The 25,559-nt window shown below is 42.5% G+C and overlaps 1 protein-coding gene across 1 annotated transcript in view; it reads left to right on the top strand.

Moving 5' to 3' along the window:
- Window positions 1-3,045: 3,045 nt before the first annotated feature.
- The window catches only part of uif (sushi, von Willebrand factor type A, EGF and pentraxin domain-containing protein uif), a 47,944-nt gene continuing 25,430 nt past the window's right edge, over window positions 3,046-25,559 (top strand). The window contains exons 1-3 of the mRNA XM_066735554.1: window positions 3,046-3,292; window positions 20,851-20,926; window positions 23,475-23,508. Of these exons, the coding sequence (XP_066591651.1) occupies window positions 20,855-20,926; window positions 23,475-23,508 (106 nt within the window). The 5' untranslated portion in view covers window positions 3,046-3,292; window positions 20,851-20,854. The remainder of the gene's footprint in view (window positions 3,293-20,850; window positions 20,927-23,474; window positions 23,509-25,559) is intronic.

The raw sequence follows: 25,559 nt of genomic DNA, 5'->3' as shown, positions 1-25,559 counted from the left end.
ATATACTATAGTATTTATAATATCCAGTCAAAGGTAGATTATAATATTTTGTATACAATACCATTATTTTAACATATACTATATAAGTATATTGGAGATTCTTCCACAAAGCACGAGATACTCGACGTCTTATTAAAAATTATCTGCACATTTCTCTCTCCTTCAATTTAATGTCGGTCCTGTATAGTGATCGCGAAGTTAGTTGTGAAATGAATCACGAGCGAAAGTTATGAAACTAAAAAAGCGGTGGAAAGATGGATTAAAATGGAATAAATTCTAAAAGCGTGTATATTTAAAAAAAAAGCAATGAGTTGAAATTATAGCTTGGTCGATATCGCGCAGGTGACTCGTAGTAGGATTAATACGCGTAAACAAAAGAAGAAACGTAGTTTAGTCGATCAGTTTAGCCGTGGGTGATAAAAGAAAGTTGCGAAAGTGTATAATTGGGCGCTGGGGAGGTAGTCTATCGAAAGTACGTGTGTCTTTGATAACCGATCGAATACGTACAGTAGGTGCAATCATATGCATCGTCATCGGTGATCTCGAGCGGAAAAAAACATACGCGCACCGTATTTGCATGCGGTTATTGCAGACTGTCAACTTGTCAATACAGATAGTGCATATAACGCGACGCGCCGATAGTATGGATTTATGGGTAAAAGTGGTGAGAGAGAGAGAGAGAGAAACGTTAATTTTTCCAAAATTCACCCGAGCCGCGACGTACGTTAGATAGATCGCGTCAATGCGCAGCTTGAAACGAACATGAGTGAGGTGCGCGCGCGCGCGCGCACATGACTTTGTCGCGAGAAAGGGAGGAAGAATCTTATCATATCTCTCAGTGGCAGCACTCGCAGTGCAGCATGCAGTGGCCGCGAGCATATATGCGTGCGCATGCACTGCAGATGTATTCAACGTTTCTCAATTATCCCGGAGCGATTAATTTTCCCTTCGAGCCCTTTCTCTCATCCTATAATTTCTCCAAAGTCCTTCACGAATTTTCCATATCGCTCGCAGCAATCTTTCACGCATCGTGCTCTCCTGCTACGACTCGAATCCGTATCCATGCAACGCCACGCTGCAAGTGTTACACTTTTCGTAATTAGAACGCGCATAAAAAGATTATTCTCATGCTTTAACCGCAAAACGACGCTCCTCCCTAGCTCCTACCTGGCTCTTACACATGTACAATGTTTATCGCGAGCGAACGCGCACGGTATACATTTTCAGCCTCCTGCATCGACTGATTTCCTCTACCCGACGATATAGATCGGTTTATATATACTTATATATCTCCGTAGTTATCAGCTGCACATGTATTGTTTATTGCTGCAAAAATCATTTCTTCAATCGCCATTTTCTAACACGAATAACGACAAACATTGTTTCGTCGTTTAATATGTATATGGAATTTTTAAATGGTATATGCATACATACATGCACACAAATCTCTATGGAGCAGCGATTAAAAAAGTTATTGTTGATTTTTTCAAGATTTGTACCGAGCGCGAAATAATTTTGCCGAGGGAGACGTATTTCTTTCCGTCTAGATAGATTTTATATAGGTTTTCCATGAAGGAGCTAGATTGCTCCGATCAATTACACAGCTTTCATTCAAGTTCGAGTTAAAGAAATTCAGCTGTTCGTTTCTCATGAGTGCAGGTGAGGAGGGGGAGTTATATTGCACGCGGGAAATGGGGATAGATCTAGCTCGACGACCTCACTTACTGGCGGCTCGTGCATCGATGTCTCTTTCGCCAACTCGAATGTAGTGCCAACATATAGGCCGGTACATTACTTTACCGTTTTAGATCGAGGGGTTAAATGAGATTTCCATTGTACATAATATACAAAAGAACGCAACGCTATATATATATTGTACAGGTGCTGCAGCGTCCGTCTAACGGGTTCCTCCAGCTTCACTGACCGATTTATCATAAAGCTATATACATATATTAATTCCATAAATAATCTCACGCATTTGGATAAACGCAACAGTCGATCCTGCATGAGCCCGACGCGACGTGGACCGCGTTGTGTGACGGAGCACGGGGCTATCCGGTTCCTAGGGCCCTCAGTCTGTACACGTAATGCAAAATCGCGTCTAATGGTCCTAGCAACTATTCGTCGAATCCAGCCAATTATATACTCTCGGGAGCGCAGAGAGAACAATCGGAGGATAACAGATACGGCCCTGAAGTCTCGACCGAGCAAACCCTGTCACCATCCCCACCTTTTCTCATCAGGCTGTGTACGCGTTTACGGCTGACTCTCTCGATCATCTCCATACTCTGATAGAAACAATATATAAATGCTCAAGACTGATGTAAAGAGTAAAGAAAGAAGAACCTATGTATATATTTATATATAGATGTAGGAGGTATATAGAGTGAATTTTGGTAATAAAGTTACCATATAGAAGCTATAAAATGTTGAGTCTGGTCATGTCGGTCGGCTCTGGGTCCGACGCGATACGACGTTGTCCGAGCAGCAAAACTCGCCGCTCGGTGCTTCCAGCAGTCCCAGCTCCATCAGCCCCAGCCACCTTTCCTCGCACAGGCTGTGTTCACGTTTGGATCTCCGTGGGACTGCGGTGGGACTCGCGGGCGACGCGCACACAACACAACTCCTGCCTGGTGTAGACTCGAGCGGGTACACACCGGACAGACTTACGGGGCAGCTCGCTGTAAGCGAGAGAGAGAGAGAGAGAGAGAGAGAGAGAGAAAGGCGACGCTCGTTGATTGGTTGGGCCCGTTGGGCCCCCGTTCGAAGCGTTGGGACAGGCGCGGCGCGCAGTGGCGTAGACACGAGACTGTATGCATGTACTACATACATACTACGAGAGACGGTGGTTGGTGTGCTATATAGCTATAGGCTACGGCGGTGAGACGTACGTCCGGGACAGGCTCTCTCTTCTCCTCCTCCTCCTCCTCCTCCCGTCCTCCCTCAGCCACAGGCCTCGCTGCTGAGCTGGCCCCTCGGTCGGTGCCGACGACAGTGGCCTCTTCAGTGGCCGCAGTCTCGAAGCGGTGGGCCGGAGGGAAAGAGCTCCGCGACCCTCCATTCCATTTAAACCTTATTCGCTCGCGCTAAGAAAAATCATCCGCGAGCAAATTTGACTGTACTTTCGGTAAGAAACGTCACGGGCCGCACACTCTCCGCGCGATACATCTTCTCTTCTCTCTCAGTGCAGTGAATTCCACGCTACATTTGATTTTGCTTAATCTCGATAGTGGTGTACATGTACTTCGGACGTAAATCTTGGAATCGCTGAACGTATAGGAGCAAAATACGCGTAAGTTTCATCCAGATCAAATTAATAAATCAGATGTATAAGAGTGTAGAAACGAAGAAACATATATATATATATATATATATATATATATATTATGTATAAGAAAGTGTGAGAGCTTCTCTCGACCCATCGATGCCAGTAAAACTTCAATTGGCGCGTTGAGGTACCACTCGAGGTTTTTACTTTAATAGGAATCGGTAGTTGGAACCGCGAGACCAAGATGGTACCTGTACAGATTTACAAACAAGTGGATTTGCTCCGACCGCGCTGGGAGCAAGCGCGAGCGAGACTCTATATTAATTCTTCCGGAGGAATAAAGGGGAAGGCGTTTTTACGTCGTACGTCGTTGCGATGAGAGAAGTTGGAGAAAAAGTAGTATATATCTGTATAGATAGTGCGGAAGAGATGAAATTTGATAGTGGAAACACTAGAGAGAGGTCCGTTTTAGCGCGCGTCAGTCGCGCTCGCCGTATGGTAAATTTTCCAAGGAAGCCATGTTACTATTTACCGAGGAGAGATCGCGCTAGCTGTATAGTATGGCTGTCGATCGGTGTTGCTATATATACATATATATATGTATACTCGCTCATTGGCATGCACCATGCACCATGCACACCCAGCACCCATGCAGTGGCCAATACGCCCCAGCGTCTCCGACTTAGCTCGAAAGACGCCGATCCATAAAGGGGTAAAAAGGGTAAAAACCTCAATTGGGAGGTGAGATGAGCTGTGCAACATTTTTCCTGCAACACGTGCACTACAGAAGCGTTTGTCGGAAAATATACATGTGCCATATGCCACCCCTGAGGCTATTCTCCTTATATTTGTTAATCCTCGTCTTTTCTTCCTTGCATGCCATATAATCTCCGTGTGACTGCGGATAATTGCAGAATTTAACAAGATTCCTCCTCGCGACTATATACTGTGGATTGGGCATTAGTTTGAGAAAAAGTAATTTTCTTGAATCCAATGAATTATTTGTCTGTACGATGAGGTATGTGAATCGGCTCTCGATATGTCTAATCGATTTAAAATGTAGCTAATATGTGTGGGGATTATTCGACGCGCATTGGGCTTTACAGTTTTCTTCCTCGATATTTCAATTGGAATGTCTGTGCTCGAGAGCTACTCAATGTATTCGTGGGATCATTCTCACGAGTGAGTAAATCTCACTCCGAATTACGGGATAAACGAGGAGGCATGACCAGCCGAGCTAGTGTACATGGCTCTTTTATGCTGATTCACGAGTATAAGCATTAAATATAGTTTAATGATTAAAGCGAAGAGTGTCGTTACAATGTTTGCCAGATAATGAACAATATTTGCACAATTAGACTGATGAATTTTATTGAAAATTCATCCTCATGCGTGGATGCAGCAGCCAAACGATGATTAAATTTCTTCTTCGAACATCGTCGAGGAACGAGGGATTGCATAGATCGGAAGAAAAAAATTGCAACGAGTGGAGTTAAAAGTATAGAAATTTTTAGCAGAGCAGAATAGGTTAGATTAAAAATTTGTTGTTTTTTCGAGTACACCTGTATGCGCGGAGGAGGAAGAAAGGGTGGGATACAAGAGGGCGTGCAGTAGCTAGGGGTGTACTGTACGTATATAATAATTTGGGATAAAGTTGTGTGCTTAGGAGTGGCTGTCGGGCGTAGAGAGAGAGAGAGAGAGAGAGAGAGCGCTGTTTCGTGACGTAGCGAGGTCTGAAGAGGCCGCCAACCAGCCAGACTCCAGCGAGTCAGTCAGTGGGTGCTGCCTGCCTGCCTGCCCGCCATGTTCGCCGTATTTCGCAGTTCCGCTCTGCTATGCTACTTCAATCAGTACGAGTGCCGTGGCCGGTGCCGTGCAGCGTGCTTGCTTGGTGCTATATGCAAGAGCCAGCCACCAATAACGCAGGCGTCTTAGGTCGAGCGAGAGCTCTCAGTTCCAGAACCGAGAGTCCGAGTTGTATGGTTCGTTTCTAGGTAGGTAGGTAGGTAGGTAGGTAGGTAGGTAGGTAGGCAGGTAGGTAGGCAGACAGGTAGACAAGAGATATTCCTCCCTCCCTCCTGTTGTGTATCAAAGGATCGGGCGCTGCGTACAGTCCACACGTGTCCATCGAAAGAGCTGCCACTCGCACTCGCGCGTCTCTCACTCCTCTCTAGCTGCATTTTCTCCCATATACACAAGATATTCCACTCGTATCGGGTTTCACCCCGCGCGCTATTTTAATCCCTCGATATGCGCGTGATCCTTCCAAGCTCAACAATACACGCATTCCGCACACCCTTCTCCATTCTCTCAAATTCTCCACGTACGCGAGATTCAAAAGTATATTCGATTACCCGCGAGTCTTTTATAAACTTCCATTTCGTCCGTATCTTCTTTATTTCCAATTGCAGCACTCGTCGATCCTGCATAATTAATGCACGAAACCAGTTTATCCTTCGTAACGCGCTCTACGACCAATTTTACGATCCATCGCAATATACATATAGCGATCGAGCTGAAAAATTTCCTCAAGAATTCCATTTCGTATAATGATTTCCGAGGTGAGAGAGATTTTCGCGCAAACAAACCTTTACTCGAATAAAATATATAGACGCATGCACGAGCGTTCTTCATCGGTCGCTCGATTCCTTCGAGTACGCATTCGATCGTTTTGCAGTTTCTTCTTTTTTTCTCCTAGGTCAAACGCATGTTTATGTAATGAAAAGCTTTCTAAAGTCGATTCTCGCTGCGTGGCGTGGTGCGGCGCGGCGCGGCGCGTCGACTCGACAGGGACGAATCTTCAATGGGAATACCGTTATTTTCCTACTAGTCAGATACGACGCACCATGGCTATAAGATACACCAATCACGTAACACCTTTCGATATACGCGCGAATAAATTATAATCTACCTTCCACGATCACAGGTGTGTGTGTGTGTGTGTGTGTGTGTTTGTGTATATGCTGTAGGGTCGTCAATGTATATCCATCTCTATCCATACAAGTATATACATACATGCAATCATGCTGTAGCGGATATTATTCACGATTTGGAAAAACTTTCACGTAAAATTACGTACTTTTCGATCGACGTCTCGATAGCTCGACTACTACATTTCATTCCTCATGGTAAAAAAAAACGTGCACTGATTGAAAAGGCGTGCACGCAAAGTTTTCATTTCGTTAAAAATGTGCAAAGTGTAAAATATATATTTTGTCAAACAATACGTATATAGAAAGCGATATTGCAAACTGGCGCGGAGCGAACCGATCGGAATCGATTAACATTGGATTTCGTTTTTCTTCCGCATCGAGTACATTAGGAAAGATGGATCGCACGATATATTTCCCCCTCTCCCTCTCTAGACCTTTTCTACGTTTCGCGTACATCGCGCACGAAAGGTTAAAGGGAGCTACGAGGAATCAGAATCCGAGCTCGAGATTCAAGTGGAAATTTCACTGTCGGCCTCACTAATTTCCACACGTGTGCGCGTGAAAGCACGCGAGAGCAAGCACTTTGCAGTTTCCTCGCGTCGCGTCGCGTCGGAGTATAATAATTGCGGGCTATGGGCTCTGAGGTTGAGGATGAGGCTGAGGATACTTTTCAGTTGGCCCTTGGGTTGTTGAGCGCTGGATAGCGTGCACGGATAACTTCACACTGTGCTCTCTTCGATTGCATTGCTATGGCCGCAATTGGCCTGCGTTTCACCACGCCCTCCTCTTCAAACTATATAATATACGTATATATATATATATCGATGAGAATCGTATGTACATGCAAGGAGCCAAAGAATTTCGCAATGGCGAACTTTGGCATTCACCCGAGCGCAGCTCATATTTTTTCCCTTACCAAGCTTTCGCGCCACATTTTCTGCACATTCATCATCCCCCGCGGTCAATCCAGCACGTACCCTATACATATAGAGCTACTAGCTTCTCGTGTCATACGGGTCCTTCGCCTACCTGACCTTTCCATCATTTCATCGTACATCAATCGACTTTATAATATAGTTACAAATTAACAAGTATCACATCTGCAATCCTACCGCAATCTTTCCTATATAATACAATAATACGGTATCTCAATTCGGCAGAGCAATTTTTTCACTATTATTATACGAAGAAAGGTAAAGCTATGCGGCTGCGGTGGCCGGGGCCTTCGCGCAAGCGAAATTCATGCTCGATGAGCCGGCTAGAAAGTATCTACTTCCCGGAACACTCGCGATTCAACCTGTAAACCTACGCCTCGCCTCGCCTCACCGCGACGACGTTATACATTTAACTCTCTCGAGTCGAGCAATTCAGCTGACCCTATTCGACAATCTATCTAAACAATTTTATAAATAAAATTCAGATCCGCCATTAAAGTGGACAAAATATTTGAACATTATTTGTCGGGGATTTCTCTCGCGAAATATGATAGGTATATACATCAACACACACACACTGCAGCAATATAATATTAATATATTTAAAATGAGAAAAACGGTAAAGTTTATTCGTTTGACTCGAATGAATTGATGGGAAGGAATAAATAGTACGCTGTGCCTTATATATATTATATAGGCCGGTATAGAGGTTCTGGTGGAGCATAAAAATTTAATGTGCTCCTTTCTGTTCTCTCTCTCTCTCTCTCTCTCTCTATATATATATATATATATATATGTGTGTGTGTGTGTGTGTGTGTGTAGATATTACAGATGCAAGTATAGAGATAAATGTGGCAGTTTCACGTAATTAGCCATGAGGAATTTTAAATTTGGTTATCTCTACTAGATTTCCTCGGGTTTTAGTGCATGCATGCATGCATGCATGGCCATCGTCCCTAAATGTTGGCCTACCTGCACCGCACTAGAACCGATCCGTTGCACGGTGCACCGGTTGCACACACGCGCGCGTCTTCCTCGATTCCCCAACTACACCGAGACCAAGTCCTCTTCGAGGGCAGCGTTGAGCGCGCGTCGGTCGACGAACCAGCCGAGAAATGTGAAACCAAAGCCGGCTTGGTGTACCTGCGTGGGTCACTACGCAAAAGTACCGCTTAGGTTCAAACGCTCTCCCCGTCCATTAGCTCTAATCTGCTAAATATTCATAGGAAAAGCTAATCGTTGTGTTTTTAATCTAGGTATATGCATATACATACATCGCCAACTGCTAATTCCTCGTCGTTTTTTCCAGTCCTGATATATAGTGCCTCGTCATATTCAGTCAAACTGCACGATAAACTGCCCATTATCCAGCCCTTATTATCTCTCTCATGCAAGAATGCTGCGATTGCATACCTATATATACCTGTGCCATTTCTTATTGCAAGTATAATTATCGCTGACTAGAGGTGCGTAGTACGCTTGTAAAGAGGGACATGCCAACCTTTCATCGCTCTTTCTTCATTATTCCTACAATTATAGCATTTCGTCGCTTTTTCATCCAAGCTGCCCGTAAATTTAATAACGTGTAGGCACCCTCTAGATGTGGATCGAATGCCTTTGAATGACGCGAACGACGTATAGAGGCTGCGCGCGATGAATGGTATATATATATATATATATATATATATATATAGGTAATTCAATCGTCTGAGAGAAGAATCCGAAAGCTCGACCCTGGAGCGCCCTGGACCATGATACGTCCGCGGCGATGAGTATCGGATCTATTTTCATCCATTCTAGCTGCTGCTCCTCCTCCCGATGCACCGCACATCGCGACCTGTCAAACCGTCTCTGGCCAATTTTCACCGATTCATCTTAATTCGCACTTTCTTTCATGGCTCGCCATATCGCTCTCGGAAGGAAGAATCGATATCGCAAGGGGTTTCAAAGAAAGAAGGAAACAATTAAATTTAACATTGTGAATTATCGCAAAGTAAGCGCGCAGAGTCATTAAAGCGAACGGGTCAACGTCGGTCAACGCGATTTTTGTGCTTCTCTTAATAGCTTATAATTTCTAGTACTACGTAGCATTGCAGTTAATTGCAGGCCTTTGCATAATGGAAACGTAAGCACCAAATCGATTCTTCCCCTCTATAATATCGCACAAGACAGCTGTTACTAATAACAAAGCTCGATAATTACTCGCTGGCATATCAGCTGCATATTCCACGCATATAGTATATATACGCGCGCACGTTACGCATGCAGAAACCTGCAATTACAATGACTGACAAACCTTGTTGAGAAAATCTGGATTTTATTATATACGTTGCAAACGTATAGGAATATACATAGCTACCTGTGATATCTCCTCTCGGATAACTCGAAAAGCTATATATATATATATATATATATATATATACTTGCAATTGCAAAAAGCAAATCTATATATGATAATAATCAACCGGCCATCCCCGTTTGTATACATCCGCCCACTCATGTGTATATACAGATGGAAAATAATAAACTTTCTAAAGAATAATTGTATACGTAAAAGAGGAAAGATGATCGATCATAGACGTACCATATTCTATCTATGAAATGTTAGTAAAATGTAACGTGTGTATCGTATGATGATCGAGAGACAATACTTGATCCGTTTAAAATTTACCAAGGACCTTATAAAAAATGTTCATTTACGATGGGTTCTCTTGTATTATCGAATATATGATTATAAATTGTAATATGTATACACACAAAATGTGAGCACATTATGGTAGTGAATCTAGTAGTCTGAGAAAATGAGAGGTGAAATTAAGAGAGAAAAGGTTTTTCCGCGCACGCGGCCGCGAGGCTTCTCGACTGGCATTGCTCGCTCGATGGTAAACCGCAAAGATCGAGCTTTCGTTGGACTGTGCTGCGAGTGAGCACGGTCCGCACAGCGAGTATCGCGCGGCCTGGGGGGAGGCGAGGAATGCACTCGAGAGCCTAGCGCAATTGCACAATATTCCCTCTTTCCAAGCACGAGAGAAATATCGCCTTGCTTTCCTTAATTTCTATATATACTGTGGAATTCACATAGAGCAATCTATCGAAACGAGTATATATCGATCCCTGCGCGTGCTTATACATTGCACTTTCGATTGCAACTTATTCTAAAAATATATCGTATACGGAAAGTGGAAAGAGGATATAATAGTAGTCCTTGCGAATAATTAATTAGACTCGCAGTGAGTAATATCGCCTTTGGCAACTTGCGAGGAAATGCATTAAATTCCTAAAGCTGATGCAACGAAGCTTGTTCTATATTGACATATCCGGAAATCTCTTTCAGCAATTTCCTATATACCATGCAACCGATTATACCGATGATGATGAATAATTTATAACGTTAAGATTTCATTTCTACCAAGAAATAATCCTCGTTAAATTTACATTTTTATTATTATTATTATAGTTTGAAGGTAAAAGTGGAGATAGACTTTCGGTTGCTACATCATTCGTGCTATATAAATCTTTCTGCTTCATCGATTCACCATCTGCAATATTTCGCTTGCTTCAACTTTTTTCCACCGAATACACGCAACTGTTTTTTCATCGATCAGTTTCCAATTCTTATATAAATAGGTATAAGCAGCAGTGATCCATATGACTGATAAGATTGTCTTTTCGAAATGGAAATTAAGTAGAAAGTTGCACACTATTAAAGGTCGACGAACGCGAAAGGATCGATTTAATTGCGTGCTTTTGGTAAGGGCTATGATAAGAATTGAGGAAGGATGAGGCGAAATTCGAATGTAAAAAAGGTCCGTGCGGCACAGCTTACTCCCCCCACCCGTATAGCAACTTTAAATCACATCCATTCGATATCTATTACACGTATATATATATATATACATATACGGCGAATAAAGATCTCGAGGGATAGGTATTCGATGCCGCAAAGACAGATCTCATTAAACAATGTCGCCTGCAAGACTGTCTTAAAACCATGCTATATAATGGGCCTTACGCGTGCTTTTTTAGGACATGCATTTGCAATTTCACGACTGCGTCTTTGAAATGTTATAGCATTGGCAGCTGGGAAGACCCTTCTATAGGTATTCTAAACATATAGACAATTTGCTGGCGCGCGATTTGCAGTAAAATCTGTCATAAATTCATTATAATTTGCATGTACACACACGCGCGCGTGTGTTCAATGTGCTTTTTCGGGGCTACACAGATGCTCTTCAACGTGCATGCTTCGCCCCTCGACACATAGCTACCTATAACCCTTTCACTCTCGATTATCTCCATTTCTTTTTTCAAATTCCTCAATGATTTTAGTAAGCTGATTCTACATTATTAGTAATAAGAGGAAAGGGATAATGGGAGAATTAAACATTATATTGATGTATGAGAAAGCTCTAACGTCGAATATCGAATGGAATATATAGCGATCGAGTAATAGCCGCAAACGGAAAGTATATATACTACATCTTTATATCTCCGGTTATATTAAATAATTTCTAAACGACCTAATCACTTTAGCAATAGACATCCTGCAGTCCTATGATTATTGGAGGAAAGTGATAATTGAAGAATCGAAGATACTACCTTGTAAAGAGAAAACTGGCGGCCCGGTTCATTGACCACCGGAAGAAAAATACATCTTTACTTTCCCTTATCAAACATTTCCCAAACTCTGCAATTATTTCACCCAGTGAAACAGTCAATTGTGTACGATTGTTAGGGGAAATTGATGATAATGTGAGAATTGATCATTACTGTTGATGCAGTGTATCAGAAGAGAAAGATGAATGGAGTGTATATCGAGGAATGGTTGGACGCGCGTAGCGCGGAAGTAGTAAGATGGAAATTAATAATCTAACAGCAGTAAAGCTGCGGTAGCTTCAGTATATATATATATATATAGTCTACTCGTATATGACAACGTGCGTGCATTGATAAACAAGTTTTTCCGCACATTGCTCTTTGCCAATCAAAGTATAAATATACTATAGGTGCATGTGATGATTACACGATGTTACGGTAATAAGAAGATAATCAGATCGCGTTATACAATTCAGTGGGAGATTTCTACATATATATATATATAGATAGTCCAATGAATCAATTCTCACGTACATACGTAGCCGCGTGCATGGCATGCATGCACATGCATGGTCCCGAGAAGCACGCTTATTCAAAGCGTTATGCAAAAATCTCGCAGACTTCCGACCTCAGCGATAATATATACGTACACTATATATTAATCCTCTTTATATGTGTATATATATACGTATAGTTTATCAATTTGATGCTTTAACCGGAAGTTAAGTGCGAGGACCATGTAAGGCGCCGGAAATCAAGGCGGAACAATGGACAGCGGTAAATTATTTACGAGTTGCAAGGTTGCAAGCTGAGCACGTAGAATACAACCTGTGTGCAAAGTTGATTTTTCAAGTAACCACGTGACAGGTCTGTATTAGCTGCTCAGCGCTGTCATTGACCAGAGAGCAACAAGACCCAGTGTGAACCAAGAGCTATATGGATATTCTCACTAACCTTGAAAATCTCTATCAAGATGGATTCAATTATGCTATAGATATATATTTAGAGGATATGTACATATACACATGCACGATTGAATAAACTGTATAACTGTATATAGGCGGATGCATATGCAAGCTCGATATATAAAGTGCACTCTCTCTCTCTCTCTCTCTCTCTCTCTCTTACTCATTTATACAAGTTTCCTCCTCTAATTGTCTCATAATTTGCTATGCCACTCGATTTATTCGAGAGATATTTAACGGTTTATATCTTTAAATGAGAATAACGAGCCTGAATATTTTACAATGTATATATAGATATATAGAGAGGCCCGGGTAATATGTATAAGCGGTTTACCTACTTCTTTGAGATGTCAACTTGAAATAATATATATTCCTTTCACGAGGAGGAACAACGCGCGTACTTTACAATACTGCTGTGTATTATTATTAAAGTGGCTCAGCTCTAAACTTGCACGATTCAATTTTTAACGAGTGAAACAATGGTAAAGGGTCTGTCTTAACCTAAAATTTCTCTGCCCTCTATATACTCTCTTGCTAAACCAAGAAAATAATTTAATCCAACATGAATAAGAAGACGAATGATGTGTTTCAAAGGTGCAATCTATCTCTCCGCTTTTACATCTAGCCCTTAACTATAACTATAGAGTGCAGGTATGAGTCGATGATCGGCAGCGTTTCTTGCATTATAATTGAAAATTTGCTTGAAAAGAAATATAATCAGCCGTTTAATCCGTAAGATTTCGTGAGGAGCACGCGTACGTGTATAAATATACAACAGGGACAAAAGAATAATTATTATAAGGATTAATTAACATAACAGTTTATGTAACGATATCCGCGCGTGCATGCGCTCGCACAGATTAGAAACACGCGAAACAATTGTCGCTCCTCGAATCGAGTGACAATTAATCCTGGCAGGATCCGAAGGAACAAACTAGTTCAGGATCCAGTTACAAAGTATGTCTGCAGTATCATTGCAATTACGAGGCGCGCGAAACATTTCCTGGTAAAACGCGCGCGCGCGCGCGCGTTAAACCGTTATTTGGCGCCACGTAGAAGAAAAGCTTCAGGATTCACTGGGGCACGGCCATGTGAATTTCTTATATACATTTACGCGTACATTAACAATATTCCATGCATGCAACACAACTCTCGCGACGAATCTTCCATTCGTCAAGCTGCAGCAGCTTTGCTCCACTTCTATAGCTTCATTCTAATTAAAATCGATCAAGGGCCCTACGGAATCGGCCCTTACTGTTATAATCAAACATTATTATATATACCTTTCCTTACTTTTACGTATACGCTCTCATCCTTATTTATATATACATCTGTTGCTTACCGAAAATCTAAACCCGAAAACACAAGAATGAATGAAGAAATGGTTTTAACCGAAGAAGGACCGATTGGAATCTGCCGGTAGCTTCTCTCGGTCATTCTTAGGTTAAATAAAAAAAAAATCCACAGTTTTACCCACATGGGACTCACTCGTTCGGTGAAAATCCAACGATGATCCATCTGCTCAGTAGTCTGCAGGAGAGATGATGATGATGATGACGATGGCACTCGCGATTATTTAATTTTAAATTATTATGACGCGACGCGGATTTTTTAAATCGAAATTACATACGCGACTCGAATATTTTCAATAAATTTTATTTCGCGCGACACGCACTTACATCTCCAAGTGAGATCGCCCACTTTAACAAAAAGAATTTGATTGTATTCGAGTAATGCTTCCGTTTATTGTAGCTATGAAATATAAATAATGCAACTTACAGGCTATGAGAGTCCTTGAGGCTGTTGCCCTTGGCCGCTGCAAGCACCAAAACATTGCACTATCACAACACTCGCGCCGCGCACCAATTTAATAGGTGCTTTCGAGGATTCCCTTAAAAATAGACAGAAAATAAATTTCATACAGCACTAGGATCAAGAATTTCAGATACTAGGAAGTAATATTGATAATAGGCGTAGTTGTGTGCGCCGTGTGTGCGTGTGTAAGGCAATACAGAACGGTGGGGAAGAACGAACTTGTTTTGTTTTTCGAAAGAGAACTGTCAACGAAAGTGACAGTAATTTTTCCATTGAATCAAAACCCTGATTTATCGCCTTCAAATTAATTTATCTCAGCAATGATGCTTTTACGGATGTTATAATATAGGGCTCTTCCAATTAGTTTAGCCCCAAGAATATGTGGTTAAAATTAATATTATGATATATATACGAGCTGTATACTGCGTTGTACAGTGAAACGATTGAGAAAACATTGGATCTCCCAGAAATTAAGCTCTCTCTATTATAGCTATATATACTAAAATATACAGTTTCGGAATTTTCCAATAAATTAGCTGAAAATTGCTACACCTTACAGTAAAAATCTATCCGTTTGCTGGATGGATTAGGGCAACCGATACCGATACTTCCCGGAAGTAAAATGGTGTAATCCTCGGTTCGATCAAGGTCGAATAAAGTTCTGTTCACGCTTCACGAAAGAGCCGCGCGCGCAGGTTACGCCTAGAAGTAATTATCGTTCGCTTTTTACACGCACCGTTTCGTACTTGTTAATATATAGAGGAGGTCGGAATAATACTTTCTAATACTGACCTACAAGAGAAACTACAAAGATGAACGAACTTTCAGGTTAATATAAAGTTCTCTCTGATAACGAGTAGCGATATAACTGGACTTGATTCTATGTATTAATTCCATATTCATCAAAGTTTTCCAATAGATGTAAATTGTTTGTTGAGGAGTACCTTTAACCAGAATTGATAATTCACTGGTGTGATTGGTATATTCATATGCAATATAGCATTGATGCAACTATAATCTCTATATAATCTTTCTATAACCAACGAGAGTGAGACAAAGAGAGGACGGAGGGATTTAATTAATGTATATCATAGGATATGTAGAAAGAAATTTCATGTAAAAATCATACATGTACTGTGTTGAAAAATAATAAAAATCAAAGTACTCTACAGTGAGGAAAAGTTTTATAATGATACAACGACAATGAGACATGAGCAACTTTTAATTCACGACTCTCTCTCGCCTTACAAATTTATATTGGACTCGAAAGAACAATTTAATAGTTATCAGGTGCATATAATTAGGAGATTGTTATAATAACTATGTATAATAAATTTTTTTATACACACACATTGCGCGTATATAATATATGCGGAGGTAATAAAAATGTATAGTGAAGCCTATTTTTATCGTAATTTGTATGAATAAGTTTCTCCAGTTTTAACGTAACTTTTACTATAGCTAATAGTTTACGCTTAACAACTAGCTTTAAACGTTGTGTATACACACACACACATATGTGTATATGTAAATAATCATACTGATCGGGGCAAGTAAAACTTGAGGGATTTTTGACATTTAATCCTTGGGCCAACATCTCCATCTATGATACAGGTACATACTGCAAATACTTCTTTCAGTATATCGCGATTTTGCTGCTGAAAAATGAATGATCCGGGGTGTTTTAGGCCCAATGTTAGCAGAAAGATGAATGCTTGCGAGAGTTGACTAGAGTTTCCATCTGAATTCCTTTTTTTAAAAAACGATGTGTATTTTTTATACAACCTACGATAATTGTACAATAGTTGCGAGAGAATTGTAAAAGACGGAAGAATCGATATAAGAGTGGAGTTTTAATTGTAACTGTTTCTCTGGGACGCGATCGACGTAGAGAATGGCAGCTATAGGACAAGCAGGTTATTCGCTCTTAAGCGACTTACACACGTTGATCCTTGGTGCCTATATATTTGCGGTCAAAGCATGCATGCGTAAAGAGATTTGCGCAGCAACACGTATAGATAGGTGCAGGGATCTCAAGTGGGAAAAACCGTTATCAATGCATGCAACACGGGCTGCAGGCTCGATTATGAGAGAAGGTGGTACGTGCTGGGGACGCTAGGGTTGGGACGGCCGCATTTTTCTCGCATAAACTCGGCGCGTAATCTTGGCTAATCGTTATCCTGCACGCGCGCGGAATCCTCCTCCATCCATGCGGATACTCTTGCCCGGTACGCGTGTGCGTGCATGTGTGCGCGCGCTTGGCTAACGGCTTTTATCGCTTTCGTCGCTACTTGCTTCCGCCACTCGGAAAGTCGGAATGCTCCCTCTCTCTCTCTCTCTCTCTCTCTCTCTCTCTCTCCCGTTCTGCTATCGCGGATCACCTATCAGCGGGGCCAAAGCGGCCAAAGCCCACCACCGATCCAACCAACAAACCTCGCACACACATATATAGTATATAAATATAATTACATACTCGAATCTGTGTGTGTGCAGTACGTACTTTTCTACCACCATGCAAATCACTTTTTTCTCTTTCTTCTTAATTCACCTCTCTCTCTCTCTCTCTCTCTCTCTCTCTCTCTCTCTCTCTCCGGCACATTCCACCTTATTACCTAACATGAAATTCCTCCTCGCGGAATCTCGATCGTTCTTTCTGACATTGAGAAATAATTCACGGACGATCGCTCGCTATACTCTATATATATACTGCAAATCAACAACTTCCATCGAATGTTATTCATCTAAATTTATCCGATAAAAATCATTAGGTACTTCATCGAGCTTACATAAAACTTTTCATTCGACGTACACTATCCTTCGGTAGCTCGGACTCTTTTTACGTCTTTAAAATAAATACTATAAATATATAATAATTTTGTCTACGTTTATCGATCATTGCTGAATAAAAAATGTGGTATTTTACGATTTGACATTCGATAGAGAATCGAGCTTCCATCAGATATATATATGTACGTGGCATGGCAATAACTAATGGTCTAGTCTTTCGTGAGATGTCGCCTTCACACTCGGACTTCCGAGTCAACGCGAAATTCCATGGTTATAACGGCATTTTAGTCCATCGAGTCAACCGATATTTTATAATTATTATGTAAATCTTTAGCCGTGGCAAAAATTAACTCTAGTCCCACACTACTCGAGCATCTCTCGATATAATTACGCAATATTACTGTTATAACAACGCGCTCCGTTTATTCGTCACTCTGAATTAACAAATTTTTACTAATAGATATCATTATTCCAAATGAATGGCTCGATCGAACGTTGAATATTTAGTAGTGGAAAACGGTTGGGTCAATGACCGAATAAGTCGCCAACCTCTAGCGCTTCAAACTTACCATTTCTATACCAACCAGGCGGGGGGGGGGGGGGGGTGAATGGTGTAGGAGAGGTTGAAAAAAATTCTTATTCGGCTATATTAAAACAGTCGACGAGCTATTATATATATATATTTATATAGAATAGAGGAGAGGGAGCTGTGCTGTGGAATTTCCAGCGGATCAGTGAGAGAGAGAGAGAGAGAGAGAGAGAGAGAGAGCTAATGTAACGGTTTTTCGGTCCAGCCGTCCAGGTCCAGTGAGGCAACTCGCGCCAAGTGCGTACCCGAGGCCCGAGGCCCCAGGCCCGGCCGCGTCGCGCCGCGCTTCACACGAATCAACTTGTTTCGTCCTTCGCGCTCTCTTTCAGTCCCCATACACCGCAGGATTGTTTTATCGCTGCCGATTATTTTCTAGAGTAGCGATGCGTGCCACTTGCAAACCGCAGCTCTGGCTAAAATAATCAGCCAACTTGCACCATCTTAAAAAACCACGAGTGGATCAATATATATATATATATATAGATAGGTAAGTGGAAATGGAAGGATTGTAAAAAGGGAGCATATAGAACTCGCGATAATATCGGAGAGATAGAGTTTTGAAAGGATCCATCGCGCAGCGCGTATACGGAGAAAGCGAGTTTCATAATTTACTTTACGCTTCGTAGTTTCCCTATTGAGAGTAAAAGGAATTTTCGTGGATCAAAAGACATTGTGTGTCGTTAATGAATGACGAAAAGTTACAGGATGATAATAATAATGCATGATGAAAAAGATGGAGAGGCATAATAAGTCTGCTGCTGTTGGCGGTGGTGCTGCTTTCTAGAGCAAAGTGGGTTATACAAGATAATGAGACGTGCAGCTGGGAAAATTGTTTAGATTTTAGTTTGGGAAGCATACGTGCGATTCTTATTTCGACGCGAGCACGCGTGATCTCATCTTAAGGACAATGGCGCGCGTTGCATAAAAGTGCGCGCGCGTCACCTGTGAGCATGCAGAGCGAGCACCCCTGCACGTATGTACCACTGCAGAGCGAGAGCATGTCATGTGAATGAGAAATGTAACATCCATATAGACTTTCGCGTGTCGGCGGCACTCGCGGTCTCTTTGCGCGATTCCCATGCATGCACCTGCAAACAATTCGCCGCGCTTTGCGCTCATCCAATCCATCCTAGCTCTTATTATCTCTATCGCATTGCGTCACACAACCCCGCAATTAACAGAGTTACCTCCAGTCTATAGACGCACGCACGCGCGCGCGCTATACTCCGCGTGCACGTGTTGAGCACCTTGTGTATACGTAATGTTATTTGAACACTGGCGCGCAAAAAAAGTATACAAGTTGGAAAGAGGTATAGGTGCAAATCTATTGGATTGCTTGGCAATTTTTCCATTGACATTTTATTTCCAGTTGCTGTATACCTATAACTGCGCAGGATTCATTAGTCGCGTTAAAGCATAAAACTTGACGGCTCTCTGCCGTTATATCCTCTAGCTAGGATCGCGCGGCCATATAATTTTATAGAAAAATTCAAAGTTATTTTTGAAAGCAAGTACCGCTGCAGTACACCGCACTGAATTTTACGACGCTTTTCACGAAATGTGTATAGTTTTCTTAAGAGCGTCGCGCGTCCCTGCGCCACGTATACTATATAGGAATGCTCGCGCTCCGCGCAAATTCCACAAGTCGCAGATTCGAACGTTCCCCTGGTTGCCGCGCGGCACAACTCTCACTCGCGCGGCCGCGAGCGCACATGCATGCATGTACATACTTACTTGAGTAGAGCCATGGTCGCGCATAGCACTTTCGATGCGCTTGCACAATCAAGGGTGCCGTATACTTGTGTGCATACATGGACCTTTGAGATTGTCCGTGCCGCATGCGTGTCGAGACTCTGAATCCAATATCTCTTATCGTTCATCGAGACTCTCCTTATAAAATAATCATGCTGGTAATTTACTTGTGATTGCTGCTCGAGAGAGGAAGGGAGATTTTTACTTGTTTCAGAGGAAAGTCAGTATATATATATAGTTATAAAGCGCAGAGGAGAGACGCGGTATGCGCGACTGCCGTTTCGCAACTGAGACTCAGCCATAGAAACCGTAAGGAATTTAAGCGATCCGGTCTATATATATACTGCCCATGCATCTATATGTATATGTATAAAGGCACATAACGTATGCTGGATACGATGGGGAATCATCGATATCTTCCGCATAGCTGTGCGTATGATGATTTCCACTACTATATGCTCGCATCTTTCCCGTTGCTGCAAAACCTACTGAAGCAAGTGTTTTGCGCGTCGGGCGTCCTTGCACCTCATCTGCAAGGCTGGCTGCGCCTGCACGAACCGCTGACGGCTCAACGGCGAACGCATCCCTGCCAACTTACCACCCCCCCCCCCCCCCACCCCACCCCACCCTTCTCTCCTCCACAGTTCAATGGAATCTTACAACTCGAACCATGCATGCACCTACCTTCTTCTTCCTCCCCCTCCTCCTATATACTTCACTTCCTACACATATTGCGTACCTTTACCAACAACTAGAAAGTCAATATAGGCGGAGCTGAAACTTGTTAGGAGCACGAGAATTCATTTTCACACTCCAAACCTCGGACTATACATACGACCGAACGCATACATACACCATAGCTAGCCAATAGCTCAGTGCCAATTTTATTGAATCATTGTTCAGCAATCAGCAGCACAATCATTTTCTCTCCAATATCTATGGAATTTTCAGTGTCCGCGGAGGGACGAGAAAATCATGCTGCACAAATGTCACAATTTCAATATACTCTATATATGATATAATATTTTTGGAGGAGAGAGAAATTTAATAGAATATACGCGCGATGTAACTGTGACCCAGAGCCACTCGATCGATATTGTCTCTAGTCCGATCCAACTTGATAATTATACAATTATATATGTACGCGTGATAGAAAAACGTATTGTGCAAGGTGGATAATCATAATGACAGACTTTTCCTTTTGTTACAGAAAAATGCTGATAAGAGAATTGGCGGCCGTTTGGGTCGCCGTCCTCTTGTGCCATCTTCGGTTAACGGAGTCTCAGGTAAGCACGTTAATTACAAACTGTGCATGTATGTGAGTGTCCTATAGGACCAACAATAAAGATATTATTTGGCTTTCGTTATATAGCATAGGTGCTATAGCTTTGTCAGATAGTATTCTCTCATGTGTGTGTGTGTGTATTTTCTTTTTTTTTTTAGTTTATTACTTTTAACCCGAGACGAATTCTACATAGGTCTGTCCATTATATAAGCGTACATTTCATTGCATAATTCCTCCATAAATTTACCACAGGGATTGCAGGTGCATTCGGCGAGGACAGACTTTTCTATTAGCGCGTACATAATAAATCGGCTTTGAAAATTATAGAAAAATTAATTGATATAAATTCCTCGTGTATCGCTCGTACACCCAGTTGTATAAATGAGAAATTTACAAACTTTTTCCATACAGATGTATTGTACATGTAATAAATTAAAGGTATATATATAAATCGATCTTGCCAATTTGGATTCAAGCTGTTTTACGTTGATTTCTCTGAATGAGATTGTCGACGGAAGAATCCCGATGAATGGCCTTTTACAGCAGCACCGTAAACGGCTCTTCCACTGGAATTGAATGGGACACTGAGCTATGGCGATCGAGAATAAAAATCGCTATTGTTCTTCCAATCATGCAATTAAACGGCACGGCGCAATGTCTGAAAATTCGAATTGGGAAGAATTTCGGAGTTTTTATCGATTCTAATGGAGATCGAAGTGAATAAATGATGCGAAGGTTTTCGGGTGGGTATATCGGTCTCGAACTCGTTTTAGATTCACCTGTTGCTATACCGATGGTGTATCATAGGCGCGCCGCGCGAGAGTTGAGTGACACGTGCATGTACATATATGCATACGTATATATATATATATATATATATATATATATATATATATATATACGGCTAACGGTAATTTCGGGCTTGCGCTTGAGAATAAAAAAGAAAGGACATTGTGCAGCGGTTGGTATGTCACGGGGTCACGAGGAGGAGGAGAGATATAGAGAACGTGTATATACGGTGTTGGTAAAGTTGGTGAGCGCGCGCTGCCGCGGGACGCTTTGACACAATTATCTTGGGAAATTTAACCGTGGATTACGAAGCAATTGCGCTTGTCTTCCTCCTCGACTAGCTATATAGGAAAATGGCGTATGCATGGGAGTGAGCCGAGGGAGGCCGTTGAGCCAAGGCGAGCTAACATCTTTGCCACACACATGCACCGGCGCGTTCTCGTAAAGTCGTGTAAGACGCAAGGTGAAAGTGAATTTCTGCACGCACACATACACGCCCGCGCACCCTAGTGTCACAAATAATCTCTACTGGCTCGCTGCACTCTGCATATAATGGCATTTTCCTGCGGTACAAGGGGACTCGCTCTCGACTACCGAGACACTATTCAGAGTGGGAGGGTAAAGCTAGGGCCGTGACGGCCGGACAGGGGGCGCTAACTAAAGGGGAGCCAAGAATGCGAAGCCGTCCGGGGAAAATGCTCCGTGTGTGCCAACCTGGCAACAGTGATGCGCCAGCTAGCCTGCACTGCCAACGTCGCCAACTCGTCTATATGGATATTTAGGAGAGATATGATATGTATCCCGGGCCTCTTATACTCTGCTCTCACTTCCACTCCCCACAACCTACCGTGTCTCCTCGAATGCGCACCATCGTGTAGAGCATAAACTTGTACTGCACACATACACACACACACACACACAGGCACCACGCCGTCCATCCGAGCCGTTCTCACAGCGCCTAAGCGAGCTTTAAGCCTCGTTGTAGTGTACTACGTCGGGTACCAGAGGTGTAGGGCGGCAGAGCTCACTCTGAAAGCAGCAAATTCATCGATTTTTTTCAATGATAGTACAATCCTGAAGAGATGCGTGTCGATTAAAGGTCTAACGTCCAATTGATCAGCGTGTCTTTGGTTGGAGAACACGCCCTTGCACGTATACGAGTGACGTTGACGTTCCTTTGGAATTCAATTACCGTTATGTCACTGATATTTCTTTGCGTACACGCGAAGAGCGTGACGCTATTGAAGAAAAAAGAAGCAGAGGTCGCGCTGGCCTTACACTCGCAGCAGTCAAATTTTAAAGTTCTATCAGGACTTTACGTACTTTTCTTCAGCTAATTCGTATACCGAGTGGGGTACATCCTGCCTCCGTACAAGGTTCTTAGGGGACCGCTACGAAGAAGATTCCTTCGCAGATTGCACACTTCACTTTCTCTCAGCTTGAACAATAATAGCGCCGCGCGTATATACCGGATATCTATCTCTCGTTCCAATACATCCATAGCTATCTATATGTATATCTATATGTGTACTTCCACTGAGCGTATAAGCTGCAGGTATTCAACGTTATACGTACTTGTTGGACACCCTCTATAATATCCCACTTTTTTCTTCCTGCATGATTATCACAGCGAAATAACCTTTATATACGTCCACTATAGCATATTGTATCCACTCGAAGGAAAAGTTTACATGTCAAAGTCAAATATTTTAATTGCTTTTCTATACAAATTTACTACAAGCTGCCTTCTTTTGTTACAGATCCCCGCCGCAAATGTCTTCACTTGTCCAAACGGTAAGTAAAGTCGCGTAATATTCTGTATACGCGTGCACACACACACACACACACACACGCGCGCATGCGTGTAGGCCATACACGCGAGCAGGGCTACAGACATAGGAAACTCTTAGTCGGGAGACTGCAGTAAAGTCCCTTGAGACCCTCTAGCTCAACCTGTTTAACCGACAGGTTAGGCCCCTGGCCCGTGGGGACCTGTGGGCCTATGGCCTGGCTAAGCGCGCCTTTACTACCTGCTCAGCTCTGGAGCTTCCATGCACGCTTTTCTCCCAATCATTTAGGCTACCAAAAATCCCACGGAATCCAGCTAGGTCAGCTCGAGGGATGTATTTCCCAAACGAGTCTTTTCCTCTTTCTTCATTTGAAGGAATTGCTGAGAAAACAGTTTGACAAACATTGCAGTAAATCTATATTGCAGAGAATTTTTAAACGGTCGATAAGGCTAGAAGATAAATAAATTAAAATTAACATGGACGGTGTATTCCGTTGAGGATTTAAGAGAGACGCGTGGAGAGAATTTTGAAGAAGTATCGCGAATGTTCACGCGGTAAAGTAGTATAAGATTTCCAGAGAATTCTGGCATTGTTCGATCGCTATATATAGCATGCGGTAAAGGAATATGGGATTAGGCAGCGAGGTGCGTGCATGTTTGATAAAACCAATGTTAGAAAGGAAAGACGGGGATGGTCAGAAGTTCGTCCATTCGTGACGATGACGCTCCACTTTTCCTTCTTGCCGGCGCGCGAGCCAGTGCAATTAAGTAGGTTGCACGTAGCACGTATGTATGTACCGATACGAAGCCAGCCGTTGGGTCGTTAACCGTGAGTAGTCGTACGTGTTTCATATACACATATTCAATCACGACCACTATACTCGTACGAGAAAATGTTCAAATTCTTTGATTTTCGATGCGCGCGCGAGGCGAGAGCCTCTCTCCCTCCCTCAATCGAGAAACACTGTGACCAATATGTATACCTATTTCCTATATGAGCTACAAACCCAAAAGCTCTATTCTAATACGAATGCTTGTAGTCGGAACATGTACACCTGACGTATAAGATCTGCCATTCGTTATTATGCAAAACATACCCCAATTATTGAACAATCCCTATACGACAAATATAATTGTGACTTGAGAATATTACAATTGTCCGATATCCCATGCATATACATGAATCAACACGGACATTTGAGCTCAATCGTTATTGGAATCCTTCTAAGAGAAGTATTTTTCTGTCCTATCGAAGAAAATTGATGGAAAAAATGTGAATGTCGAGAGAATAATCCCCAAAAGGGACTGTTGGTTGATGATTTTTGCTGGAGGAATTTACGCATCGAATCGAGCTCGAGATCTTTCGGTCCGCAGAGCGCGCGCGCGCGCGCAGGTAGATTCGGCAGGCAGCTGACGAGACTGCATTCCTAAACTCTGAGAGAGTTCTCCCCCCTCTGGCCCATTCCACGATAGCTCCCTCCTCCAGTGGCCATAGTCCCGTGGGTAATGCAAGGCGTAAACATGCACAATTTGCTTTTTTCCTTCTTGCACTATATATCCAATAATGCAATTCCGCTGTAAAAATTTGCACGAGTTATTGTATCTTTGATGGTTCGTTCGCTCGTTGATCCTGCAGGAAACTCGAGCGGTCGTCTTGCATCGAACGGGATTCCAAAAAGTGGAACATCCGGTAATAAGTCCAACGGCTGGTGCGACGTGCTGCGCGCGGCCAAGTGACGATCACGGCCGTTGCACGATCCACCTCCCGAGCCTCCCGCGAGCCGGCCCCCGCCATATTATATGATATCGAAGAAAAAGGAAAAAGAACGCAGCACGATTTACGTCGAGGCGATGTAGAAAATTACACGCCGAATGCAAAAACTGACGTAATTGAACGATCGCCTCTCCTAACGGACAGTTGCACATTCCTGCGGGATTCCGGCGAAAAACCTATGCTACTGCACCATTATATATTTCGAACGTACATAGTGTATCACAACGAGTGTTTCGTGTAAACTGTAAAAAGTATTTTTTGCTAAATTCCATTGACGGGACG

Source organism: Prorops nasuta, unplaced genomic scaffold, assembly GCF_024137725.1.
Source record: "Prorops nasuta isolate Cenicafe-Biocafe unplaced genomic scaffold, Cenicafe_Pnas_1.2 PNAS00014, whole genome shotgun sequence".
In the NCBI taxonomy this organism is placed as follows: domain Eukaryota; kingdom Metazoa; phylum Arthropoda; class Insecta; order Hymenoptera; family Bethylidae; genus Prorops; species Prorops nasuta.
This window is presented reverse-complemented; position numbering and strand designations above follow the sequence as displayed.